Raw genomic sequence first — 26553 nt, 5'->3', positions numbered from 1 at the left:
CAACTTTTTCTTCCTCAAATGATGTATTTTCTTGGTAATTTCGGTCTTCAAACGATCCAACAAACCTATATAATAGTCGCTATTGATTGCGCTTGCATGTTTCAAGTAGTCAATCAATAAAGTTTCATCCGAATCCCAAAACACAGATGTCATGAACTTCCCAGTCGATGTTTGAGTCTTTGGACAATTTGGACTGCTTTCTCCGTCTGCATACCACTCAGCAGACTGCCGTTTCGATTCTGGATTGAAGTGGTGAATCATGTTTCCTCCATTATGATATACCGACGCAAAAACTCATTCTTATTTTGCGTGAACACCTCCAAACAGCTCTTTGAATCCTATGCTCGTTGTTGCTTTTGCTCTAGTGTGAGGAAACGCGGTACCCATTTGGAAAACAGCTTTTTCATAGCCAAATGTTTATGTATGATGATTTAAACTTTTTGATAACTTCACTTAGCAATCGCCCATTATGATTTTCATGGTTTTTCAATGTTTTACGGAATAACTGTATCATATGGTCTACCAAGCCGTTCTATCTGTGTGCGTACGACCACGTTTGAAATCGATAAACCATCGTTTGATGGCTTTTTTCGATATGGCAGAGTCCGGATAATATTTTTCAAACCAAGCTTGGGCTAGAACGCTATTTTTTCCTCCCACCAGAAATCAACACACAAAATTGCTTAGAATCCATCGTTTTTAAGAATCATAAAAGTAGCGTCACTTAAACCACTGTAATTTGATAAATAATAAATGAAACGTCATGAAATTTTGACAGTAACCTTTTGGATCTTTGTACTTCTTAAAAATATTTCGTTGGTGTTGCCATCTGGTGGTTAGGCCCGGGACTTATTGACCGATGTAATATATGGACTTCAAAGACGATTCGTATGTCAGGATGAGTAACTGTAACACTATAATGTTTACAATCACTTAATGAGTGCAACTCCTTTCACGAATTGAAGGGACATTTTAAAATATAACAATAACGCAGACAGCACTGATGCCGGTACAAATTATGTAACTTTCCCCCTTCCCCACTTGAAAACGGCTTAGGTTACTAAAGGCGTTCAAAAATGATCGGAAAGCATGAAAGATGCATATTTTGCCATCAAAATTCTTTTCTTGATCATTGTTTATCCGTTCCTTTTTGTAAAAAATTATCTTCATTTGTTGATTCTTCATTTCTTCCTGTTGATTCGTTCATTATTTTAGAAAGAAACCAAGTGGTCCGGTTTTTTTTCAAAATTAGTTGCCTTTTAAACCTGCGAGATGTAACTTTTGATATATCACAGAGGGTTATAGGATTCATAGACGGTAAAAGTATGGGGGGGGGTGGAGTGCTCACTTGGGAGTAAAAAGTATTAGGGGTAATCCTCCAGGAAGAATGTTTTAGTGCGTGTCTTGGGCGAAATTGGAGAACGATAAAAAAATATATTCACTAAATAGTACATTTTTTTTTTCGTTTAGGAGTTCAAAAACAATTGGAACACATCACCGGTGCACTTTTGTGCTCAATATCCAAGCCACATCCACGTACTGCATTTGGATATTGCTCTGTTTTTACTCCCCGTCCTTTTTATTCATAAACTTAAATAACTATTACTAAAATATCCATTGGTATGTAATAAGTCTTAGGGTCCATCAAATTTAACTTAATGAACAAAAGTTACATAATGTTTATTATTAATAATTATATGGATAAAATATCTCCCTGTCTGCTTTATTTATTTATTTAACAAATTATGTATATTCATTTTAAGAGTATACATAAGTTACCGGAAATGCCAAACTCATTTTGTACTGAGGATAAAAATAGATATTATATGTGTTGTGTAACTTGTAAAAGCAAATGGTACAAGTTGCAACACAAAAATGAATCATTGAATCATTTGAAATGAAGAACTTACATATAAGTGCTCATTTGAATCCAAGACAAATTAACTGGTTAATGCAATCTCCCCTTCATGTTGCTACATGAAAAATTATTGAACAGATTGAATTCTCATAAGTGATCATATGCATTCCAGCAATCCAAGATGAATTAGTTGGATAATGTAATCTCCCCTTCCCTCCTAATTTTTAATTGTAGAGCAAAAAACGTTGCTATGCAGAAAAAACGGAAGAGGAGGAAAATTCAAAAGTTTATTTTTGTATATATAAGATACGGTGATTAATCAGAATCGTAGAATCGTTTTCTTTTTCCGGAATTGGAAAAATAAGGTGTAATTTCCGATTCTCCTATCCTGATTTTCATGTATTATTATGTAACTATTTATTATTTTTCTAAATTTTGAAGAACAAAAATTAAATATATCCGTCAAAATACAGGAAACGACAATGTGAATCTATTACTTTAGTCTTATAATTTTACAAAATATCTTAATTAAATAATTTATATCTAAATATAATCGAAGAAACTGCGAAGAAACCTCTTGAATGCAAACTGTTCTAATCACATTCGTCGGTACATTAAATTTGTATTTTGATGCATTAAGTTTGGTAAATGTAGTGCATGTTGTCTCATATTTGGGACCTTGCCGAACGTTTCTAAACGTGTATGATTATTGTATTGTACCAGCTTACCTGTTGGACTTGCTAGTAGTGATGTAACATTGGACAGTTTGATCAAAAAATTTAAATAAATAAAAATATCCATTGAATAGAAAACAATGGAATTAATATAGATGAAGCTAGAGGTAAAGATCTTAACAAAGTAGTTAAGTTATCTCAGGATATACATGATTTTTGGAGGAAAAGTGCTAAAATTAACTGATAATGTCCGAAAAAGTTTTATAAATATTAAAATAGCAGGAACTTGTCGACGAAAACAAAATATTGTCATATCTATTAAAAGAAAGATACATTTTTTATGGGGATTCTTCAACAAACAATGAGAGTTTTTGAAAGAAAGATAAGTTTTTTTTTAAATTTAAATTTAAAAAATAAAGAAGCCAAGACCCCGTTTTTTTTCTTTTTTTACATAACAATCAAAAATGGAAGAAGGAAAACTAGATTATTAGATGCATGTGTTAATGATATAGTGAACGACCGGGAAAGATCTTTCTTTTATCATTTACACTTTTGGATTAAATATAGAATAGTTATCAACACCCTTTCTCTGAGTAGTGTGTATGGGAAGACTAATTAACAGATAATTTGTCTCTTTTGTAAGGCATCGACTGAAACGGATACGTATTTTTAATTTGAATAGGAGCCTATAAAAAAATGTTTGAAATCCCTTGAGGTGCGTTTTTTAATTGAATTTAAAAAAATATTATTATAAATAAGTATTTAGAACAAAAAACAATATATTATGTGTATTTATTTCATTTTTGTTTAGTAGTCAAATAGGATAATATGTTGTGGGTTGGGTTACATAATTCGAAAGGTGCAGTTCCTGCAGGCGGAAAAAAGCCTCATTCCTACGTATATCTTCTTGACTATATGTATTTGTACCCGTAATATGTTATAGGATATTCATAATAAAATGGATAATGAAACATGGGATGTTATGGAATCTTTACCACAATATGAAAAGCACCAAATTATTTGAAATTTTTTGGATATAAAAGATATTGAAATAGCTTAACCCCGTCGAATAATGGATAACATAAAATATTACATTTACAAGACCAGTGGTTGCCAGAAAATTAAATTGTTATCTAGGATTTGCAGTATGTTGATGATGAACACTCACCATCCGTTCAAATAGCTGTTGGAGAAGAAAAATTTGTAAACTTGGGTTTTTTTGTGTACCGTCTTTTGGATACAAATATCAATGATTTTATGTCATCTTTTGGCTATCAAAACTCAAAATATATTGACAGTTGGAGGGGGGGGGGGAGAGAGATGCATTTATTTTTACAGTGAAGACATTACAAGAAATTATAAGAATAGACTACATTTACATATCTTATGCAGAACAAAACATTTCAATCTTGACGAAACTGGGAAAAAAAATGAAGTAAATGACTCAAAACGGTATGAAAGCAAGTTGATGTACTGATCAATATAAAAGTTTCAACCCATTATTCTCTTAGTCATTTTATAATATATGTATGGATTGGTTGAATGTAAGACGCAGAAAAATATGTGATAACATATTTCAGATATATTAAATTTTTTTTATAGTAAACTAGTGGAAGTACCCGACATAAGCGTCGACCTGAAGACAAGTCAACTCCACAAAAAATCCTGAGGCATACTCTCCATTTTTCATGAGCAAACTTACACATAGTTATCCATTCGTAGATGTTCCCTCCACAAGAATGAGAGATTAATAATAAAAATTTGAGAAAGTTTTTTTTAAATGATGTGAAAAGTAATTTATTCTCTAGCATTGGGTGTGCTTTACCTATACACACTCGTTTAAATTTAACATTCAGTATTTTTTATTTGATACTAGTGCTTGAAATTGCCCAGAGATATTAGGTGTTGTCTAACAGACAAACTTTACTTCTACAAAATCCAGAAGATAAATACCCAAGAAATCTTTAGTGTTACTCATCATTTTCATAGCACAGTCATTGTAGAGATCAAGCTTAATAAAATACAAGGTTATACTATAACGCGTGTACGAATGATGTTTGACTTTAACCAACCTTTTTAATAGTGATGTCATAAAGTATGATTGGTTTTTTGTTTTCTCATAATCTGTCCGTCTTGCCCAGCAGTTGGTAGAATACATCAAATTGAAAATTCTAGCAATAGTGACGTCATAGAGTATGAATGGTTGTGTGTTTTCTCAAAAAATCTGTCTGTCGTGCGCAGCAGTCATTAAGATACATCATACTGAAAATTCTAGCAAGTCCGATTACATTATGGTCTAACTTTGTATTTATATTAACCTTGTTAGTGGTATTATCTCCTCAAGAATGAAAAAATAACATCAACAACTTGAGAAAAATATTGATGACGTTATGAATGATGAGATAGTGAGTACTTTAGTCTCTAGAACGCTACCCTGCTAAGCCTTAGCTAAACACACTGGGCACTACATACAAAACACCTATGATATTTTTTTAATATCACTACATTATTATTTCTTAGATCAAAAATATTTATATGATATACATCAAAGAGTACTATATATACAGAGCACCTTGTATACACGATCAATGCTAGATACAAAAGACCTACGATATTTCATTAATATGACTAAATTGTTGTTTCTTAGATCAAAAATGATTTTTTTTTATTCATGCATATTACATACACGCAGACAAACTTTCCTTTATTAACATAGATATGCAAATACTTCACTCTTCTTTTCGTTTTTAATATAAGGTCATGGTTAAATGTAGTTATTTTCTGATAATCAAGCCAGTAGACAGTCAAACTATAAAACCATGTGGCTAAACAAAGACACCACAATATCATTTTTTTTTCCAAAATTACGGTAATACTTTTTGGTCCAGTAGAAGGTGCTGAGGGAATTAATCTATAAATAACTATGCTTCCTCCATGAACTTACCCTTCAATTGACTTCACAAGATAAACTCTGAAAAGGAAAGTAAAAGTCCTTCGTTGTGGATGTTATAAATTCAAAATTTAATAAGTACATAAAAAAACATAATACCTATTTTGGCATTTTTGTAAACATATTCATAACAAATTTTTCAACCCCTAGTGTACGCCTAGAATCATTATACACCCTCAAATTGAGTTATTTACTAAACATTATCGAAAAACTATACATGAATGAATTATAAAGATTAGAATTGTTACTTTTTGTGTAGCCTTGCTTAGAAACAATAATAAATAAAAAAATAATGTACTTCTAGTACTGTCGTCTCAAAATGCACTACATACATTTTTATAAAGAATAACTTCTTTGGAAAAGAGAAAAAAATCAAATTTAGATTTCGTGAAGAAGGTATATTACTACTATTTTATTAAATGTGATAGACTACGCTCTCAAATTAGAATGCAGTACTCATTTAAATTAGTTTTTAACCAAGAAATAGAGAGATTTCTCTTGGTTATTTGACATCATATGTTATCGCATTATTCAGTTAAACCTCGGATTTTGAGACACATGGCTGGAAGCGGTAGACTCCCTGTTGAAATCTTCAAAGAAAATTCCAAAAAGCGTCTATATATACAAACATAGTATCCATGGCTATGGATAACTGTCAGTTTGAATAGCTATAATTATTTACAGTGTGTCTCTGCGAATCGGGAACGAATTTTACTTAGTTCATTTAGCTCAATTAGCTCAGAAAATATTTAATGATACAAGTCAAGTAATTTTTGTTGTATATCTACATAAATCTAGTAGTGTTTGACTCTCGGATTTCGAATCTCTAATTATACTTTGTATACGTAGTGTTGTGTAGGTGCTTATATAGGACTAAAATCTACAGTTCAGTTCAGTCTCGCTCCAGTTCTGTTCAGTCCTGTATATTAGTCATAAAACGGATCAAGATATGTCATTGATGGCATCACTCAAGTGTATTCCTTTTTTTTTTTTAATCCATTCTAGAATTGATAGTTCGAAGGACCGGTTCTAAGGAGTCATAGGACCGGCCGTTAGACTGGACTATGCCAAATAAATAATGTCTGACATAAAACTACTTAGTATGTACTCGTAGAATCTACACTACACATCTACATACCCGCTTTATCTTTTACTTACGTTTTTTTATTTATTTATAGGACTTGAGTTAAGGTGTGGAACAGCATATACATAGATGTATGGATATAATATACATAAAGAAAAAATAGGCACATACTCTTAACTATTGAAAATATAGATGTATCATAAATGTTAGTATGTACGCACGTCCTACATATTTGCAAACTGGGATTTTGTACATATATTTATATACAATATGTATATGTGTAGAGATTCTAGTTAACATATTTCCATACATTAGCATTTAATTAATAAAGATAGCTTGTGTCTAGTACACATATTGAGCCCATAAGATCATTTTTTGAAAGAACCAGAGCTATTCCGTTATATTTCATAAAGAAGTGAGCAAAATTAAAATATACCGTAATACTTCTGAAGTTGTCCCTGTATTGGTTTTAAGGGTATCATTGTAAGAGATCGGACTCAGTACTCTTGAGATGTAAAAGATTATAAGATCATTGCAAATTGCGTCCATATATTTTCATGTTAATATAAAAATTGTAAAGGATCAAGGAATTTTTTTTTTTAGGGTGGTTTTTTTTATTAACTTTTCGATAATGGATTGACCAGATTGAAGCTGGCCATAGACCAGAAGCGGCCAGAATTGGCAATAGAAAGGATTTTGTATTTTATCAAGACAACGCCAGGCCACACACATCTTTAACGACGTACCTTAAGCCCCGAGAACTTGGATGGGAGGCTTTATCGTACCCACTGTATAGGTCAGACCTGGCAAGAGCAATTATCACCTTTTCTAGTGCTTGCAAAATTTCCTTGATGGTACAAAACTGGCCTCTAGTGAGGCCAGGGAAAATGAGCTGCCCAAGTGTTTTACCAATAGGAATGAAGACTTTTTCATTTGCGGAATTTTATTATATTAGATATTAGATCATAGTAGATCATATTATTTTCAAATATGCTTATTATTTTGTAATTTTTGCAAGAGGCCAGTTTCTTTCTTACTTTGATGCCACTGAATATTTATCAATTCCCTAGGGTCCCCTTCGTCCTATTTAACTAATATTTATTTACTTGTAATACAGATTTTATTAAGTATTATTGACAATTAGATATATATGTCGCACCTCAATTATTGCTAATATAAATGTATGTATTTGTTTAAATTTGCTGTCTAGACTGAGTGTCCTCCTTTATCAGAATATATCATTACCAATACTCTCCTCTTTTTTCTTCTTTTTTTAAGTACAATCAAATTACAATAATAGAGTTTTAGACATAGGTATTTAATATAAGGTCTTTCTTTCTGCTATTTAAGTGTGAGACAGGGCTGCTCCAGAACTTAGCAAACTTGCTTACTTTTCATAATTGGACTGGACGGAATACCTATATTTGAGGAATACTATAGTATAGAGTGTAGTGTTGTGTCAGTCCTATACTACAGTCCTGTTCAGTTCAATCTACGTCCAGCCCAGTTCAGTTCTTAATATCAGTCTAAAAACTTATTAAGTTCGGTAATTGATGACGCCACTTAAGTTTATTTCTTCTATTTTGAGTCAACTCTAGAACTAATAGTTGAAAGTCTTGAATAGTCTTAAGGACCGATACTATTAGGACGTTGATTTTTGTCATTTTTTACGATTCCTTATCAAATAAATATCTATGAAGGTATATCAAACGAAATTATTTTGATGGTGCTTGAAAGGAATTTAAGACTGAGTTATATGGTTCCGATCTAAAAATATGAAAAAATCATAACAAAAGGATTACTTTTGTCGGAATGATTAGTGCTATGTGTTTATATTTTTGTTCAATGTCAAGATATTGATGATTATTTTCATGGAATAAGATTTCACCTTTCTTCTCTAGTTTTAGTACTTTCGATCAAGACACATTTTGACATAAGTAGATCAAATCTAACTTGCTTTTTTTAACGGTTTCATTCAAATCTTATATGTATACATATATATACCAAAACGGTCCAATAGATCAGTCTGAAATTTAGCAAGTAGACGTATAAAATAGCCAAGTATATTCCTATGCTATTTTTAAGTCATCCAATGTCAGTAAGAGGCTGTTTTTGACGGATGTAAAACCTCTATCCCCTCTTCTCTTCTCCTTTTGTTTCTTTCTACATCCCTCTCTCTGTCTATCTTCTACAGCCTTCATTTTTTGTTTGTATTCCACTCTATTTAGCCCTCCAACGCGGGAAACCCCTTCTGGTAGCCAGTATAATTATGATTAAAGTTGAAATGTTTGTAATGAAAAAACTACCTTAAAAAATTAGAGTAGGAAAGACGGTTTTCCCGAGTGCCCTTTCTTCTTTTTGCTTCATCATTTTATAGTTCGTCATGGTGTTAAATTCCCCTCTGATGAAAACATTCTCGCTATCTTTGGTTTATATTGTTCTCAAAAAGAATACTAAAATAAATATATATGAATTTAAATACAGAAAATACAAAAAAAAATCCTTCTTAATATATGTAAAAGGTTCTCCATTTTAAATGAGTAATTCATTTCCTTTCCCCCACCACCCTATTTTTCTAATAAATACATCAACTCTATTTTTAACTTCATTTTTTATTGAAATGATTTTTTGATATCCCGAATATTTAAAAATATGTAAATGTAACCCTCATACATCAAATCTTTTCATGTGTTTTCTTTACCATCTAAGTTACTCATGTTTTGTGTATAAAAACATGTATCACAATTTTGTTTAACCTTCTTATAAAAGCTAGTGCAGTTTTGAGATGGATAGAGATGGCACAACAGTGGCTCATGAACCATAATGACCAAAATATAACAATAAAATATTATCTTGTTAAAGAAATATTATTCCTTCAAATTTAGTGTCTTTTTTTAAATTTAAAATTAATTTTTTTTGTCTCTTCTAAAACAAATTTATTGTCAAATTTGGTATTTACATATAAAAATAACAACAAACTTTATGATTCGTGTTAACGTCACTCAATTTTACTTTTTTTTTTTTAATCGAGTCTAGTATTAACAGTCGGAGGACCGACAGTCTTAGGGGCTAGTCCCAAGGACTGATTGGACCGGTCCTATTCTAAATCGTTGATTTTTGTCATTATATCAGAGATTATTTTTTATTTTTTTGCTCACTCCTAATGACGTCACCGTTATATTATTTGGAGAAAGTAAAGGATTAAATATTATAACTAATGGATTGAAAAGTCCCTGGATTAACAAAGAAATCACTTTTTTTGTTCAAAATAGGCTTTTAAAAAAAAAAATATTCTCATTTTATGGATCAGTGTCCATGAAACACTTTTCAGGCTATTGCTTAGCTTAAACGGTATATTTTCCGTAGGTCAGATGGAGTAAATGTACTACTATAATGTTTACTAACAATAAATCAGTGCAACTCCATTTGACTAATTAAAGGAAAGTTTAAAAAAATATACCAAACTTGACAAGAAACTTGTTAGAATTGGCTTCTAAGCCCCTATTCTTCCCACACCACTGTTCTATACTACATTTTTATATAAAAATTCAACCCTCATTATATGAAGTCCGACATTTTTATTGATTGTTAGTCTTAAACTACTCAAACCAAAAAAAAGTGATGAAACAATCATTTTTATGTAATTTATGCTTTAAAATTTTACAATGACAAATTCGGAGCCTTTTTAACTCAACTAAAAAATTGCCTCCAATCTTATATTCTTTCATCATTTTTTTAAATCCTATTTTCTTAAATACAGGGTCAATTTCTTATACTTCAATGTCATTATATTTTTTCAGACTCTAACTGTAACACATGGAGCTGTTCTTTTCTCAAAATTACCTCATTTTCAGTTAATACCAAGCTTAAAAAGACAGCTGCAAAATGTTATGATAATCTGTTTTTTTAATTTGTGAGTTATTGTGCTACTTTTCTTATTTCCAAAACAATTAATCAATGACCTTTTTGTTTATTAATTTTACACTACTTTTCCTGATTTACATTCTAAATTTAGATTTATATTATATTAAAAGGATAATAAATCAGAAAAAAAAGAAGAAAGCTTTTATTTTTTTATTTTTGTACTGAAGTTAAATAATCTCTATTATTTTTAATAAACGGCCTATACGTGATCACTTATTGTTCTCTAAAATCAAAAAAATTATAGTCACAAAAATAAATATAAAATAAGATAATATTTATTTGATTACAGAAATATTTTACTTTAGAACATTTTTTTTTTTATAAAAACCTATAATAAAAAAGTTTTGATAATAAACGTTTAAAAATTGCTAAAATTTTGTATTTGTGTTCTACTTACCTAGCTGCAGTACAAAAATTAGACTCTGCTGATTCTGATAATATTGGGACAACTGCATCACCCTAATAACAATATTAATAAGACTACGAAATTTAATAAACATATATTCAAAAAAAATATATCTTTTTAATTATGAAAACTGGGAGGGATAATACTTAGTAAGCAGTGAAACCGGAATCATAGGGGTCATTGCCCCTCTTCTAAAAGAGCTATCATTATTAAAAAAATTGCCCTTGTCTAAAAAACTTTAAACATGAAATAATATTTGGGCGAAAAAAATTAATTTCCCTTTTTTAAATAGATTCTATAAAGTTTTTGTATCTTAAAAATAAATATTTGTCAAATTTGGCATTTATAAAATTACAAAATAAAATCTGAAAAAAATCTGTAAAAAATTACCAAAATAGCTCTCAAAAAAATCAATTTTCCTTTTTCAACACTTTTTAAAAAAATCTTATCTCTTTAAAAAAAACGATTTGTCAAAGTTGACATTTATAAAAATAAATCACAAACTGTCAAAAAAGCCCTCTCCCCTACCCCCTTAAAAAACACCTTCAGTGGCTCTTGATGAAGTCAACATTATATAACCCCCCCCCAACACCAAAATGAAAATACACCCTTGCGCATGTTCAGTGGTTATACTTAGAGTGAGAGACTTATGGGGAGTACTCCCTTTCTCCCCGCCGTAGTCACGGCCCTGCACAAATCTCATATAATAGTGGGATAAGGGATTGATGGTCAAATTTATAAGGAATAATCCTTAGAGGGAGCTATTTTAAATATTCCCTGGATTTATTTACCTTCTTTAAAATGAAATCCTCCCTGATTTTGTAACTTTTATGCTAAAAAAAATATCAAGGTTGAGTGAACGCAAAAGTTATTAAAGCTTCCGTGAAATACTTGTCTTGTATATTATAAAATTATGAAGCTTAACAAAAGTACATCATTCATTGTATTTAAGTTGTTATGTTCTCTACTTAAAGCGTAAAGTAACAATAAAACATTTTGATTAAAGAAATTGAATATTAATTAATGACTTAAAGTTTTAATTTTACTCTAATTTATAATGAATAAGTAGTATAATTATAAATTCTACTCCATATTTGTTTCCTTCCTACTTTTAATTATTACACAATTGGTAACAGAGATTTTTATACTTTAACAGTATTTTTGAAAAATTTTGTGTAACCAATGTGCTCATTATGATCATTCAATATAATAACTTTAGTTATCTATCCAAATTTTGATCCGTTAATTCCTTTAAATAAAAGAACTAATTTTTATTCATATCAAATAATCGTCATTATTAAAGATGTTCCATTTCCCCTCTCCTTCTCCTTGCAGGGACATTTGCAAGAGGTAATTAAGAAATTTTTACTTTTTCTTGGAAAATTAAAAAAAAATCATATTTGAAATTTAATTTAATTAATTTTTTTTTTCAAAAATGTAATTTTCTGTTAATAGTTATGGATTTTCGAAATTTTTCTACGAAAAATTTAATATTTGACAATTTTTTCCTGAAAGTAAACGTCTGTTGATTGTAAATTTTTTTTTCCAAAAAATTTAATTTTTGGAGAATAGCCATGGATTTTTGAATTTTTATTCCAAAAAATTAAATATTTTAAGTTCTTATCAATTTTTTTAATTTTTTTTGAATGGCTGTTGATTATTGAATTGTTCTACCAAAAAAAAATTCACAAAACAAAAAAAAAAAATCCTACACATGCCCCTGGATTATGCATATCTCATGAGTGTAGAAAAGACTCTTGAACAATTTTTTTTGGACAAAAAGAGCAACAAAAGAGCGCCAAAATTTTAAAAACCCAAAATATCAAAATTGAGCAATTTGGATATAAAGATAAATACACTTTTAAGTAACTATCTTTGTTTTATATTTATAATAATTTATTAATCATTTTTGTGCCAAATTTCCCCTTCCTCTAATTTGATGTTGTCAGAATCAAGCTCCCGATCTTATAATCCTAACCCTAATTGTACCATGTACATAGTTTTATCTCTAAAAAGAAAGCATAATGAAGGAAGGTTTTTGCAGGTGAAAATTTCCTCAAATAATTATCTAAAGCTGTTGTATAGTCTAACTAAAATACAAATTTTCTCTTTTTATTTCATACATGTTAAGAAAAATGAGAAAATTATCCCAAAAAGGTAAGAGTGAGCAATTTTTTGAGCGATCGCTAACAGATCTAGAGTCTACTCATGAGATATGGGATGTATTCTATCCAGGCCAGGGTATTGAACGGAAACCATAAACGAAGTTTATGGTTTCCGTTCATTTTTAAACTCTTGAACGAAAAAAAAATATTTGAACGGCGTTCATTGATTTGTTTATTTCTTCTTTCCTATTTTATTACTCCAAGTCGAAAGACATTTTTTAATCCCATGTCAAAAGCTAAAATCAAGTGGTGAAATGACGACCACGTGATCCTCTTTTATCCAAATTTATTTGGATACGAAGTTAGTTTTTTTCCCTCAAGGGGCGCTAAGGGTATCATGAATTATTTTATAATAACTAAATATCTAGGTAGCTGACAAATCTAGATGGCGCCCCCATCAAATTGGCATACTTACTTTTAGAGGTTTTTCTTGTTTTTGAAAGGAAAACATGCATTTCTTCTATCGTAAATTACACTGCAAAATTTAATTATTTTTCTTGTTTAGTCTTTTTCAGCCAACTATTTTTCATGAACCGAGCAAAAACTCTCTGTAAAATATTTTTTTTGTTTTAACAGCTCTAACACATTCAAAATCAATTTTGTAAAATTCTGGGTTTTTTTTTTAAATTTAATATTCGTGAACTTCCAGGTATCTTCAGTAAAATATGGATATGATCCAGTATACTTACGGCTTTTTCTATCAACTAGCAAAATTTTATAAAATTATTTCAGCTGACATAAACATTATTGCACTTGCAATATGTTGTTTCGTAATCGCAAATTTAGGGCTACAAGACATAAAAAACAGATTTTTATACAAAGCTATGAATACATTTTTATGTCAGCTACACTTTGTGTTAAAAAACAGTCTAAATAGCTATAATACATTCAAAATTACCTTTTTAAATTTGTCTTTTAAAAAAGGTTAATTTTCATCAACTTTCAGACATCTCCAGTAAATTACGGGTATGATCTAGAAAAATTGAGGGTTTTGTATATAAACTGTCAAAAATTTTAAAAATTCTTTCAGTGGAAATCGGCATTATATTATATTATTATATTATGTTGATTCTTAATAACATATTCGGTTTGATGGCTACGAGATATAGAGAATACACTAGTCTATGGGTACTAATAAATTGTGTTATCTAAAACTCATTTTTTAAGAAAAATGAGTTTTAAATAGTTCTAATAAATTCCGAATTGAAAATTCACTGTTTAAATTTGTGTTTTAAAAAAGACTAATTTTCGTCAACTTCCATACATTTTCAGTCAACTACGGGCGGAATTTGGTAAATTGTAGACTTTTATGTATCAAGAGGTAGAATTTTTTAAAAATAATATCCACTGATATAGCCAATATTGGACTGGTGAAATTTCCAAAGCACAATATTTTGATAAACAAAATATGAAAGAGATGTTCTGACTTCATCTATCTAAAAAAACATTCAATCGAAATTGTGATGTCATAATATAAGGAAGTGTGTTCTTATGTTATATCTTTTTAATCATAATTTAAAATTGTTATTACCAACTGTATTTTTTTATATTTATGTTAAATAAAATAATATATCGTTGATTTATAAGTTCTTTAATTTAATGAAAGGTTGCGCTGCAATATTAACGTCAACAGATGACCCCGAGTGTAGCATGTGGCATCTACCTATATAAACATATGATCACAGAGCATATACATATACAGGTGTGCGAGTCTAAAACTGAATACTCCTTTAAATTTTAGGCGTTTTTCCTTGTCTATAGGCTTGAGGACTTGACGAAGGGTTCTCTTGTAGACCTTAAGGCCAAGATCTTTCTTAACTAGCCGGTCCATGGTCCTTCTGCTGACGTTGAACTCCCTGGAGAGGCCGCTGACGGTGATTTCTCTCTTGTCCTCGACAGACTTCTTCACGGTAGCAACCATTTCGTCCGACCTTCGAGGCCCCAACTTAGATCTTGTGGTCGCCTCAGGATTCCCTTTGGCTACCATGCTGTAAATAAATTTGGGAAAAAAAATGATCACATGGTCGTCGTTTTGTTTAAATGGATGAATACATCAAGGGGAAAAAATTAATAAATGAGTGCCTGAACGGAAATTTTTCAGAAATGAACAAACAAAGTGCGTATGAGTACAAGCCTTATTTCTTCCTTTGATCTTAGAAAACATGATAATCATTCTAAGTATGTGTCAATGTGTATATTGCTCGGATGTTTTTACTCTCAATATCTTAAAAAAGGGAAAAGTAATCTTTCATTTTTTTCTTAATTATTCAAAGATAAGACAGTATGGATTTAAAAATTTATAGTCTCCTTTCCACGCTAACAAATTTCAATTTTGATATTCCAATTGTGTAATCACTCTCTTTGGTCATTGAGTCCTTAAAAATGTGAGTTGTTAAACGATTTTAAGAAAGTCGTTCAACTGTAATTATCTTCAAAAGGATTCCTTATGTTGAAAAGTTGCATGTATTCAAATTATTGAAATAATTTGCAAAATTGCAATGGAAGCAAAAATATAATTATTATAATTTATTGCTCTTTAAATTATATAATTTATTTTTCGAAAAAAAGTACTAAATACAATTAAAACATGCTGAGATTAAAATAAATCGTTCTCGTTACAACAAAATGCAATTCTTTTTCCAAGCTGGCTAATTATTCTAAACATAGTGGGTCTAGCTTTTTCAAGTAAAAAGCTATTTGTAAATATAGCATAGCCGTTTAGATTATCTCTTTTATTTGTAATAGTTTAATTTTCGTAAAGTTTTAGTATGTCTCTATTGAATGATGAAAAAGACCAATATCATTTTTCATACTAGTTGTCTCTGATTGATTAATTGTTAACTCGAACACGCACATCAGTGATGACAAATATTTTCCCTAGATAATTGCATGACTTTCTGTCAAACTCAAAAAATTATTAATCAACTCACCCTTAATATGTAATCTCCAAAACAGGAATCTGCATCTGTTTTTGTGGTTTATCTAGTGGAAATACGAAGCTAAAGACGGGCATGGGAAATATATGTTCCCTTATATAAAAATAAGGGGTTTTATGTCAATCATCCTTCGTGAAAATTTTTCTTATACAATTAGATCTAAATTATTCAAATCCTCAAACTTTTTTCGAACAACAAAGTACCCTTGCAACCTGCACATCTTATATCTTGACAATGGAACTCTAGACACATGGAATAATCAGATATGTAGCTTACTTTATTTTCCTATATTTTCCTTCTTCTTGAAGGAATTGAGTAAAAAATAACGTTGACTCTTTTTTTTCAACCAATCAATCCTTTTTATTTCCACTTACGTAGGAATAAAAATTATGCATGTTTTTTTCAAGTTTCTACAATTCCATGATCTCGAATGATTTTTGTAAAATATTCTTTTAAACTGCATTATATTGTTATTCATTAATCTGCCTTTTAATTGAGTAGCAATAACATAAATTTAATTGAATAAAACTTTGCAACAAATTTATGTCTTTGAGCGCCTGTCAGCTCAAACCCCACGTTTATTATTGTTATTTTAGCTCCCCACGAAATCTACCATGGGTATCAGCAGGGATTTGTTCGTCAACAAACGTCAGTTTACCGGACTATAAGCCTATAAATGTATAGACTAGGTAGACTTAAAATATTTTAATAAAGGCTCGAATGTAGAACAAAATCACTGGTGGGCTTGTTTTTATGATTTGGAGTATACATTTTGATCTAGAAAACCTTAATAATCTTCTTCTTTTTTTCTAGCCCCTTTCCTTAGCTCCAAGGTCAATTTGTATTATTTTATTCATGGTTTTTGACATCAGAGATTTCCCGTGTGAGGACAATTCAACCATAAGTTTTCTTATTGCTTTCATTTCGGTCATGTTGTCGATATCCAAGACTCGTCCAATCTCTAGGTTCTTAGATCAAGTATGGGGTTGAGAGTCATATTGTCATACCTCAAATATTTATTTTACATAATTATTATCGAAACTCCATTTTTTCACTATGAATAAGGTATTATTAACTGTAATATTTTTAATTTTTGAGTTACCACAATTTTACCCTCAACCCTCGAAGTAGTCAAACAGTTCTAAAATTTTAACCATATACTCAAACATAAAGTTTAGCGATTAGAAAAGGAAAGCGGCTGGTGCATGCACTTTTTTTAACTTTTTATTAATTCTTTAACAGATCATCCTGGCACGTTAACTTCTCTCTCTAAAATAAGCGTTCTTACATACCTTTGGAGTATTTTTTTAAATGCATAATTAAAGCAATATAATTTATGAATTTATATATAATTATGATATTATTCCTGAACTAATGCTATTTTAATTGTAGAAGGTTCTCATTTTTTTTTAGCAGTAACTCATTTTCTACCGGCAAAATCATTAGAAACACAGCTGATACTGACAAGGATCTTAAATCAGTAAAACTATAAGTTTTACTCCCTAGTAATCTAAATGAACTTTTACCAGAGGTGAGAACTTGGACTCCATTCCATATTTTAAAATGACTTAATTGTTAGAGGTCAAGGTAACACAAAACTTAAAAAAACATAGTCAATCATGACTTTGGAACAAATTGAGATATATAACTCAATTTGATTTTGGGTGGAGGTTTAGTACTCTAACAATTGCACATTCTAATTTTAATTTTAAAACAATTTACATCGAAGATATGCGAAAATATTTCTTTCAGAGTGAGATGTTAACACCCCGATAATCTATTAAAGATTGAACAAATAAGCACATGAACGTCGTTCAAAGATTTAGGCGCCCAAAATGAACGGAAAACACAAACGGCTCAATATCCAAGCTTTTTCAATCAACCCGTATCAAATGGTGAAGTGGGAGCGTCACTACGGATTTGGATGTAAACAGAGTAACATTCAATTAAAAATAATGACTTCGCTTCATTACTTTAAATGAAAATTAAACAATTTCGATTCTTTATTTCATGTAGAAACTGCTCAAAGATCCTATAATTAAATGGTTACATACGTACGTTTATTATTTTTCTAATATGTTAATTATATACCTCATTCAATAACCTTTTAATGTTTACAATATGAAGATTACTCAATGATCCCATCTCCCAATAGATAAATAACCTACCACTAATGTTGATGTGATGAAGAAAATTTATGTTTCAACTAGGAAAATTAATTATCTGTGATCATCTGTTGTATGAATTATCAAAGATAATTAATTTTAAGTCATATGTATCTAAGTCAACCTTTTCTGAGTCCGAATAAAGATTGAGTCAAGGCCAAGTCCAGACTCGCGTACCTACCACAGCTATAATTAGATTAAATATTCATTCCAATATATATTTCATTTTGATTACTAACGAGTCAAAATATCTACACATATTTAATTAATATGTAAAAAGGACATTGCTATCTGAAGAATACTAGAAACCAGATTAGTGTAAATTAGTTAGAAAATATTTATGTTTTTAGCCAAATGACTGCAATTGATTACTGAGTTGATATGGTACCAAACGGAGCAAGTTTTAGGGAAGAAAGTGCCCTTAAGTCCGGTTTTTGAGAGGGGACCCGCGTGGGATAGAATAAAAAATGTAAATATATATATAAAGAAGAAATTTGAAAGATCATAAAAATAGCAGAAGGGCGTACGCACTTTTATCTTTACACCAGGATCCGCTAATAGTAAAAAAGGTACTGATTTTGAGTCAAAGCCGAGTCCATATGGTTAAGAGACGTCATGGTAACGAGTCGAAATCAATTCCGAGTCCATAAAAAATAACTCAAAAAAAAAAAATAATAATAATAAGTGTCTATAAGGATCTTGAATGTAACAAGCTCATGAAGCTAATCGGATCCTATATTAAGTATGACTAAAAAAATGTTACTCCGGACCAATAAGATTATCTAATTTATTTTTTTTCAATTATAGTCTAAAAAAAAAGGTCATCAAAAGCTGTCAATCATTTTAGTCGAACATAATAAGGGATATATTCCTCTTTTTATCATCTTATAAAATATCGCTGAAATGTTTTTATCAATTGAATTTAAATTTGCTTATCTATATAGTTCTTTACTTTGAAATATGGTTCTGAATTGAAATTGTATTCTAAAAACGTGTTATTCTTTTAAACCTCTAAAGGGCGACTTATGTTACTTAAAGGTATTTTTGTGTTCTACACCTTAAACAACATGTGTTGATTATTGAAATATGCTTAAATCCTCACATCATGATAAAAAAACTTTGTTCAGGTCGCCAACAACAACCAAACTCACACGCTAAAAATGATTAGGATTTGCAACTCTCAATATACATATTCTTTGTTTTGTTTTTTAAATATGAGACGCTGAGCTTTAGCTAAACACGCTCGTGGTTAAAATAGAGTCATCCTCAGACTAACACACACACAAACTATCTAACTTTAAATACGTGCTACTTTAAATATAGACCATGGGTTATGTACTGAAAATCGGCATAGAAAAAAGTAGTTGTATAGGCGGCTATAGTTAGGGCCCACAGAGCCGACTTAAACCAAAAATATTTTACATAATCATTTTATATGGGCGTTGTGCCTTATGGATAAAATTTGTAAAAGTATTCTGTCATTTTTTAACACATAAAATGTTTCACATCATTTATAAATGTCATGATTGCAGTTAAATACAGTCAATAAGATGTATCAATTGGCGGAAATTATCCTTGGAAAAGGATGGTCTTTTCTACTTTGTACTCTAACAAAAAAAATGTCAAGCTATAAATAGAACATAAAATTTCTTCATAAATCCTTTAATTATCTAACCATCACGAATGATGGCCTATGGTAGAAATTAATAATATTATGTAGAGATAATTGAATGGAGAAGACGGGAATGAGACTGATAATGAAATATTGTTAAACTTAATAAATAATGTTCGTTAACTTTAGCTGCCTGTTACATAATTTTAGAGGAGAATAATTAGATACACTTAGCCCATTGGAGTCAGTAAAATATAACTGGTGTCGAGGCGCCTACAATTTTTATAATCGCCTATCAGGCGCTTTTATCTAAGGATGGCGACTGGTTACATTTCAGTACTAACATATTACAAAAATGAAATCCTTTAATAACTAGTACATATACTCATGAAGGACGGAGACTAACAATGATGGCTTTCTTGGGAGTTATAAGTCCTGGTTAAACTCGGGAGTATGATTGAGGATCTACACGGGAGTCATTCCTTACTATATCATTGCTAGATACAGAGTGAGAATTTGTGTTTATTTACTTCATCTCATAACTCATAGCTAATTTAATGAAACATGATAGGAGCTAAGCTGCTCTTCTCGCAAACATTCTTCAAACTATCAAGATTACCACGTTCATTTTCGGTCTTCGTTAATATTTACATACCGACAGTACATATTTTATACATCACTGGCCAGTCTCCACTTCATTCCTGGTTGAAATTATACGTTTTTCCTAGTGGTGTGATGATTTCACTCATAATTAATTAATATATTTGTTTTGTTCTTGTCCCTCTCTCCTTCCAGCTTTGAAAAGTTGCCCTACGACGAGGCTTTATACTTTTTTGGATGAAATATATATTGATCAACAAGTATTATATTTAAAAAAAAATTTTACAATAAAATATATTTATTCCGATTCTATAAGTAACTTACTGGATATGAAAATAAATAAAATATAATAAACATGCTCTTTTTTATATGCCATATCTATAACAATTCACTACTTAAATTCTTTTATTTTAGGCTAAATTATTTTAATACTTTTAAAAATAGTAGATTTGTGACTTGAAAAAATAACATAAATAAATGCCATGTATTAGTAACTCTGCTTTAAGGAAATGACCTTATTATCTTCATATGTAGGTCGTATATAGTAAGTAAAAAATGTAGATATATAAATAAGCCTTTGGGCGGAAAACATTATACTATAGACTGACGGACTCTTGCTTCTTAGCTCAAAAAGCGAATAGACATCTTTTGTTCCACATCTGTTCTTTCCAAAACATTACTAAATTCATCAAATGAAATCAAGTTATCCTTGTCTCTATCAGCTTCAATGATTGTTCTTTCGGCGATGGACATCAGTTGATCTTCACTGATATTTGCACCAACCATCATTGTGAGTACAGCAAGAAGTTCCTCCTTCGATATTTTATCATCTCCATCTAAATCATACATTCGAAATGCAACTATAAAAAAAAAAAAAAAACAAAAAGTATGCACCTCTCAATATATGTACAACAATATATATGTCATTGATTCTGACTATGTAGTAAAAGACACATTGCATATTTTAAGACATTACGGATAAGGAACATGTATTAATTTTCAAGGACTATGAGTATTGTGAAATGGAATTATCTTTATGCAACATGATATAATTTTAACCTTTCATATATAACGTGGAATTAATTCAATTCTAATAGTAATAATATTTCAGCAAATTAAAAATAGGTTAACGTTAATAATAAAAAATAAATAATTCCACTTGATTGTTTAACTTGCAAACAAAGTTGACGAATGAAATCCATGTAACATTATGTCGTAAAAAAATCAACAAATAGAATAAAATGAAAATATAGGACTATAACAATGATTATAAGTTATAATCTACTATGCATACAGGTTACATAATTCACTTCAATAACTAATGTAATCTTAAAATATATGATTTAATCACTTAACTAAAGAAAGACATATATTAATAAAAGATAAGAAAATCTCCAACAATATTTGTCCAGAATATTATAAATATAGTTTGTATACCCCTTAAGTCTTAGCCTTTAGTTTCCCCTTTAGAACTTACAATGCAATTTTTCCTGACGACTGTTCATTTTATTCTTCTCAGCATTCTTCTTTAGTGGTCTGAAATGTGCTAAAACCCGTACAAAATCAGGGAAATTGACGATGTCACTTTCAGAGTTCCGACTTTCTTGAAAGAACGCATGTACGATCCTGTCCCCAAGAGGATTAATAGCTAATTCAGGGATTCTTAAAAAATCTTCTCTGCTTAAATATCCCTTTTGGTGCTTGTCCAAGGAAGTAAATCGACTCCAGAGTCGTTCAATTTGATTGGAGGTGACTAATAAAATAAAAAAGCAATAGGGTGAAGTCTAATCATTGGATAAATTAAGATATTATAAGTTTACTTACATCCTGTCTCTTGAGCAATCTCAAGAATATTCTCTTGAGTCAATGAATGAGCCGAGTTTGAGCTTCCCATTTTTTAAAATATATATGAATTCAGAATTGTACTTGTAGACGGGAGTACAGATTAATTCCCTCTGATTATGTTAATAAATCAAAAAGTGAATGAGGTCACAAAAATACACTTTAAAGGGGCTTTTCAACAGACCAATAAAATACCTTACTTTTCTCTATTAGCTTTGATGACGTCATATTACCTACACAAGAGTGCTTTTTTACGTTACTCACTGAATATGGCCTTGAATTAATTCACCCAATCACGAGTCACTACTTCAAAACTAAAAACATAATTAATATTTTATCAGTTATCATGAATTAAATAATTAAATGTTTTTTATTATACTTATCGGCCAAGAAAAAATAAATAATTTTTAGAGTATATTTAGTATTGTGATAGAAAGTATTAGGTGACATATGTATATATTATTCAACCTTCATATAGATAATATATTATATAATCTTAAAGATATTTTCCTTCATTGGCTCAACTTTATTCCTTATTTGCATTTTACAAAACTTAGCTAGAGAGAGAAAAAGGCATCTATTTCTTTATGAACTTATTCTATTGAATTGACCAACTACCAACTGATTTGGGGCCTCTTCTCCCAGTTTCTTTTCGAAAGAAAGGTTGCGTTACAATGAATGTAACGACGTGAGCTATTCTATTTAAAATTCTCTATGAGCTAGCGTTACTTCATGAAGGATATTGACATATAAATATAATTAAACCAGGGAGTACTTGAGAGAGATGTAGTACTCCCTGATCAAATAGTCTAAAATAATCAGAGATGGGGAAAAGTCCTTATACTGCATGTCCAAGTTTAGTTCCAAGTCTTACCTTACCAGTTCAAGTCCTTGAATGTTTTTATTGAGTCCAATTTTAGACTTCTTCTTTCAAGCTAGTTTCAAATATCTCAAGTTCATAATTATAATATAGGGTTAAAAGTGTTAAAACTTTTCTTGAGTTCAGTATAACGTAGGTTTTTAGTCCAAGTCGAGTCGCGAGTATTTGATAGTGAGATCAAGTTCAGTTGCAAAGTCTTCAAAATATAAACTCAAATCAAGGATGAGTCGCTAGTGTCCAGTCCTATTTCCCAGATCTAATAATAATACATTGATCAATTAATACTTTGGACCTTCACAGGCTCTAATTATAGAATATTTTGGGTATAAAGTTGGATTTGTTACGTTTCTCATTTCTTACTATACTCGTAATTACTCTGTATTAATATGTGGACCAAAAGTTCGCCGTATACAATATAATTTATAAATTAAAGCATTTAATACAAATTAATTGACTGTCAATTTGGCCGTGTTGTCTCTTTTGTTCCTCTTTCTGAGGCTATAACTTTTTTAGGTTGGTACCTCTTGGTAATATATTTTCTCTTTCTATATCTCCTTCCTTTTCTGCTTGAGGATTTGATATCCCGGACGTGTTTTAACGCTCTCTCTCAGTTAATTTTCATCATGGGTAAACCTCGAGGAATTCGTACGGCTAGAAAGCACGTGAAAAATCGCAGAGCTCAAGTATGGGCTGATCTCGACTATAAAAAAGCCCATTTGGGAACAAGATGGAAGGCTAATCCCTTCGGAGGAGCTTCTCACGCTAAGGGCATTGTTCTCGAAAAGGTAATGAGACAGATCGACGTTCCTCATTCTTTTGTCAATTGCTCATTCTACCCTTTCTCTTTAATTCTAGGTTGGTGTTGAGGCCAAGCAGCCTAACTCTGCTATTCGTAAATGTGTCCGTGTTCAACTCATCAAGAACGGAAAAAAGATCACTGCTTTTGTACCCCGGGATGGATGTTTAAATTTCGTTGAGGAGAACGACGAGGTTTTGGTTGCAGGATTCGGTCGTAAAGGTCACGCCGTCGGAGATATTCCCGGAGTCAGATTTAAGATCGTTAAGGTCGCCAACGTATCCCTCAACGCCCTTTTCTTGGGAAAGAAGGAAAGACCAAGATCCTAAGCTCTTTTAAATTACATCTCTTATCATTACTTATTATCCGTAACATCTAATATGTTCAATATGTAAAATATACATATTCCCAGAGATTGTCTTCTTTTTCTTTGAGGGAGTTAATATTTCAGGATATTTTTCAGCTTTAAGTGCTTTCCTAAATCAATTTGAAGTGAATGTGACAGTAACTTTTGTACACGGTGATAAATTTTTTGGTTCAAGAATTTACTGTTAATTGGTCATACTATTTTACCCGCTTTCTTGAAACTGTTGCGTTAGTTTTCACATAGATTGACTAGTCATGACTGATCCTAAATTTGATCATTTTGTTTCCTAACATTTCTTTAATTTATTCATTTTATCCTTGGTAGTTCTTGTTACCTTTTTAATTGGCAACCTTTTATTTTCGAGAAGTTGCTTTATCGAATCCTGCCAGAGATTTTCCTTGGTAAAAATATTCATCTAAGTAACGGAGTTACAATGCATAATTTAGTTTATGAAAATGGTTAAACTAATAACATGATCAAGTTAACATTTCAGAAGGTGTATTGAATTGTAAATACTGGTAATCAACCAATACTGTTGCTTGCTATGGATTATATAGCCAGTTATGGGTATTTAATATTGTTTCTGATGCCGATTATACTTTGTTATAGTGGTGCTCTTATCTACGTAAGTAAAATATCAATGCTTAGCTGAATGATGCCATTGATCAGTTATTATTACTGAGTAATTCTCGTCTTTTTAATATGATTAGATACAAAACTTTAATTAGGGACAAATTCTTTTTTATCAGAAAGAATAGAAAAATTTGTACTAAGTATTTGATCAATTTAAGCTTGACTTATATTTATATAAATGTATGCATCCAGCTTAAGATTGTTCACAGGGTTATGTAGTAATTATTATTTTATCACAGATTATTATCTAGAATTAATGTATTAGGATTGAACTGCTAATTGATAAGTGTATTATCTACAAATAATAATTATGTTAAATTGTTTAGCGGGAAAGCTTTGAACCATTTCCTATTGGAGCTACAGTTTATGTTTCTTCTAAATATTTAAAAGCGGTATGATAAGTAAAATGCATATTGAGACCATAAAAATATTTTTAAAGTTGATCTTAAAAATGATATTATTAAGGTTCAATGGAACATTAATATACAATTTTTTTTGACATGCGAGCTGTAGTTATGCTGTATTTTTTTCTATTATTAAGAGCCAAGAATAAGTAATAAAATCAGGGACACGCAACCATACAAATAATTCGATATAAGGTCAAAAAACGAATTATACTTCTATATCAAGATGTTACTGTATTGTTCCGTAACAAGCTTCTAGTAAGTCGTAACTTGAGATAGACTGCAAATGTTCAAAGAATAACCCTATTTCTTAAATAATTGTAATTAATCATGGGATGATCCTATTTTTTTAAATGTATACCTTATGTTCACATTACCTTACACGTTCGACTGGTGCTAGATAGATTATCTAGACCAAGCAGCAACTTAAAAAAGGACATAACTACATCAAATTGTTCGAAATGAAATACAATTATTTAAAAAAAAAATAATATATAGCTCTAACTTCAGTCTCAAAAATTTTTGTAAATCATTGTGATTTTAAAAACAACTGATATAAAAATAATTAAACTTTTTATGTCTATATTATGATATTCTCTAATCTCCATTACGAAATATTTTAATCGTATTTCGAAAGAACAAAATTATATCTTAATTCTTATTGTGCTACTAACATACTAATACAATGCATTCTTGAAAAATTATCATTTAAACGGTGTTTTATTAAAACTAATTTTCAACAAACTAAATAATATGTTAAAGCATTGTACACCTTACCTAAAACTAGAGCTATATTAGTATTTCATCAACAAGCAACTCATTATCGATTAATATAAAATCACCAAATCCACCTTTTTTTACCATATCCGGAATTTAGTTATGAATAAGATCCAAGTTTGAGTTATAACAATGATCCTGAATAGGCATGTGAAAATTGTCTAAACTTTTGTAAGTGTAAACCAAAAAGAAACTATGTATATTTGGGGAACTTTGATTAACGACATATTATTTGCCAACATAGATCACTCTGAAAACTTAGTGCCCCTTCTTCGATAATACCATTGAGTTTTATAACAATGATAACCCTTTTTCATTTGTCAAGGAAAATAATGAACTATTGGCTGTAAAAATTTCAAAAATTAAAATTGTTGGTCCCCAGCATAAAATGACTTTTTAAGAAAATAAATCTTTTTTCTTCAACATCAGTAATTTTTCAAAAATTCCTTGATTTGGGAGCCCTCAAGCTCTCCTCTTGCG

General features: G+C 30.2%; 2 protein-coding genes across 2 annotated transcripts; one reads left to right on the top strand and one right to left on the bottom strand.

Annotated features, from left to right (window-relative positions):
* Positions 1 to 20654: 20654 nt before the first annotated feature.
* Positions 20655 to 22834, bottom strand: LOC121118279 (calcineurin B homologous protein 1). Its single transcript, XM_040712846.2, has 4 exons — positions 22596 to 22834; positions 22199 to 22530; positions 21852 to 22127; positions 20655 to 21234 (listed from the first exon to the last, which is right to left on the bottom strand). The coding sequence occupies exons 2-4, from the start codon at positions 22266 to 22268 to the stop codon at positions 20996 to 20998; spliced, it is 585 nt and encodes a 194-aa protein (XP_040568780.1). The 5' UTR covers positions 22269 to 22530; positions 22596 to 22834; the 3' UTR covers positions 20655 to 20995.
* Positions 22835 to 23080: 246 nt separating this feature from the next.
* On the top strand, positions 23081 to 24307 carry RpS23 (ribosomal protein S23). The gene is made up of 3 exons (XM_040711764.2): positions 23081 to 23419; positions 23594 to 23881; positions 23952 to 24307. Exons 2-3 carry the CDS (start codon positions 23720 to 23722, stop codon positions 24219 to 24221), a joined length of 432 nt encoding a protein of 143 aa, XP_040567698.1. The 5' UTR covers positions 23081 to 23419; positions 23594 to 23719; the 3' UTR covers positions 24222 to 24307.
* Positions 24308 to 26553: the final 2246 nt, after the last annotated feature.

The sequence above is a fragment of the Lepeophtheirus salmonis genome, chromosome 5, assembly GCF_016086655.4.
Source record: "Lepeophtheirus salmonis chromosome 5, UVic_Lsal_1.4, whole genome shotgun sequence".
Taxonomy (NCBI): Eukaryota; Metazoa; Arthropoda; class Copepoda; order Siphonostomatoida; family Caligidae; genus Lepeophtheirus; species Lepeophtheirus salmonis.
The sequence above is the reverse complement of the archived record's forward strand: the minus strand, read 5'-3'. Positions and strand labels throughout refer to the sequence as shown.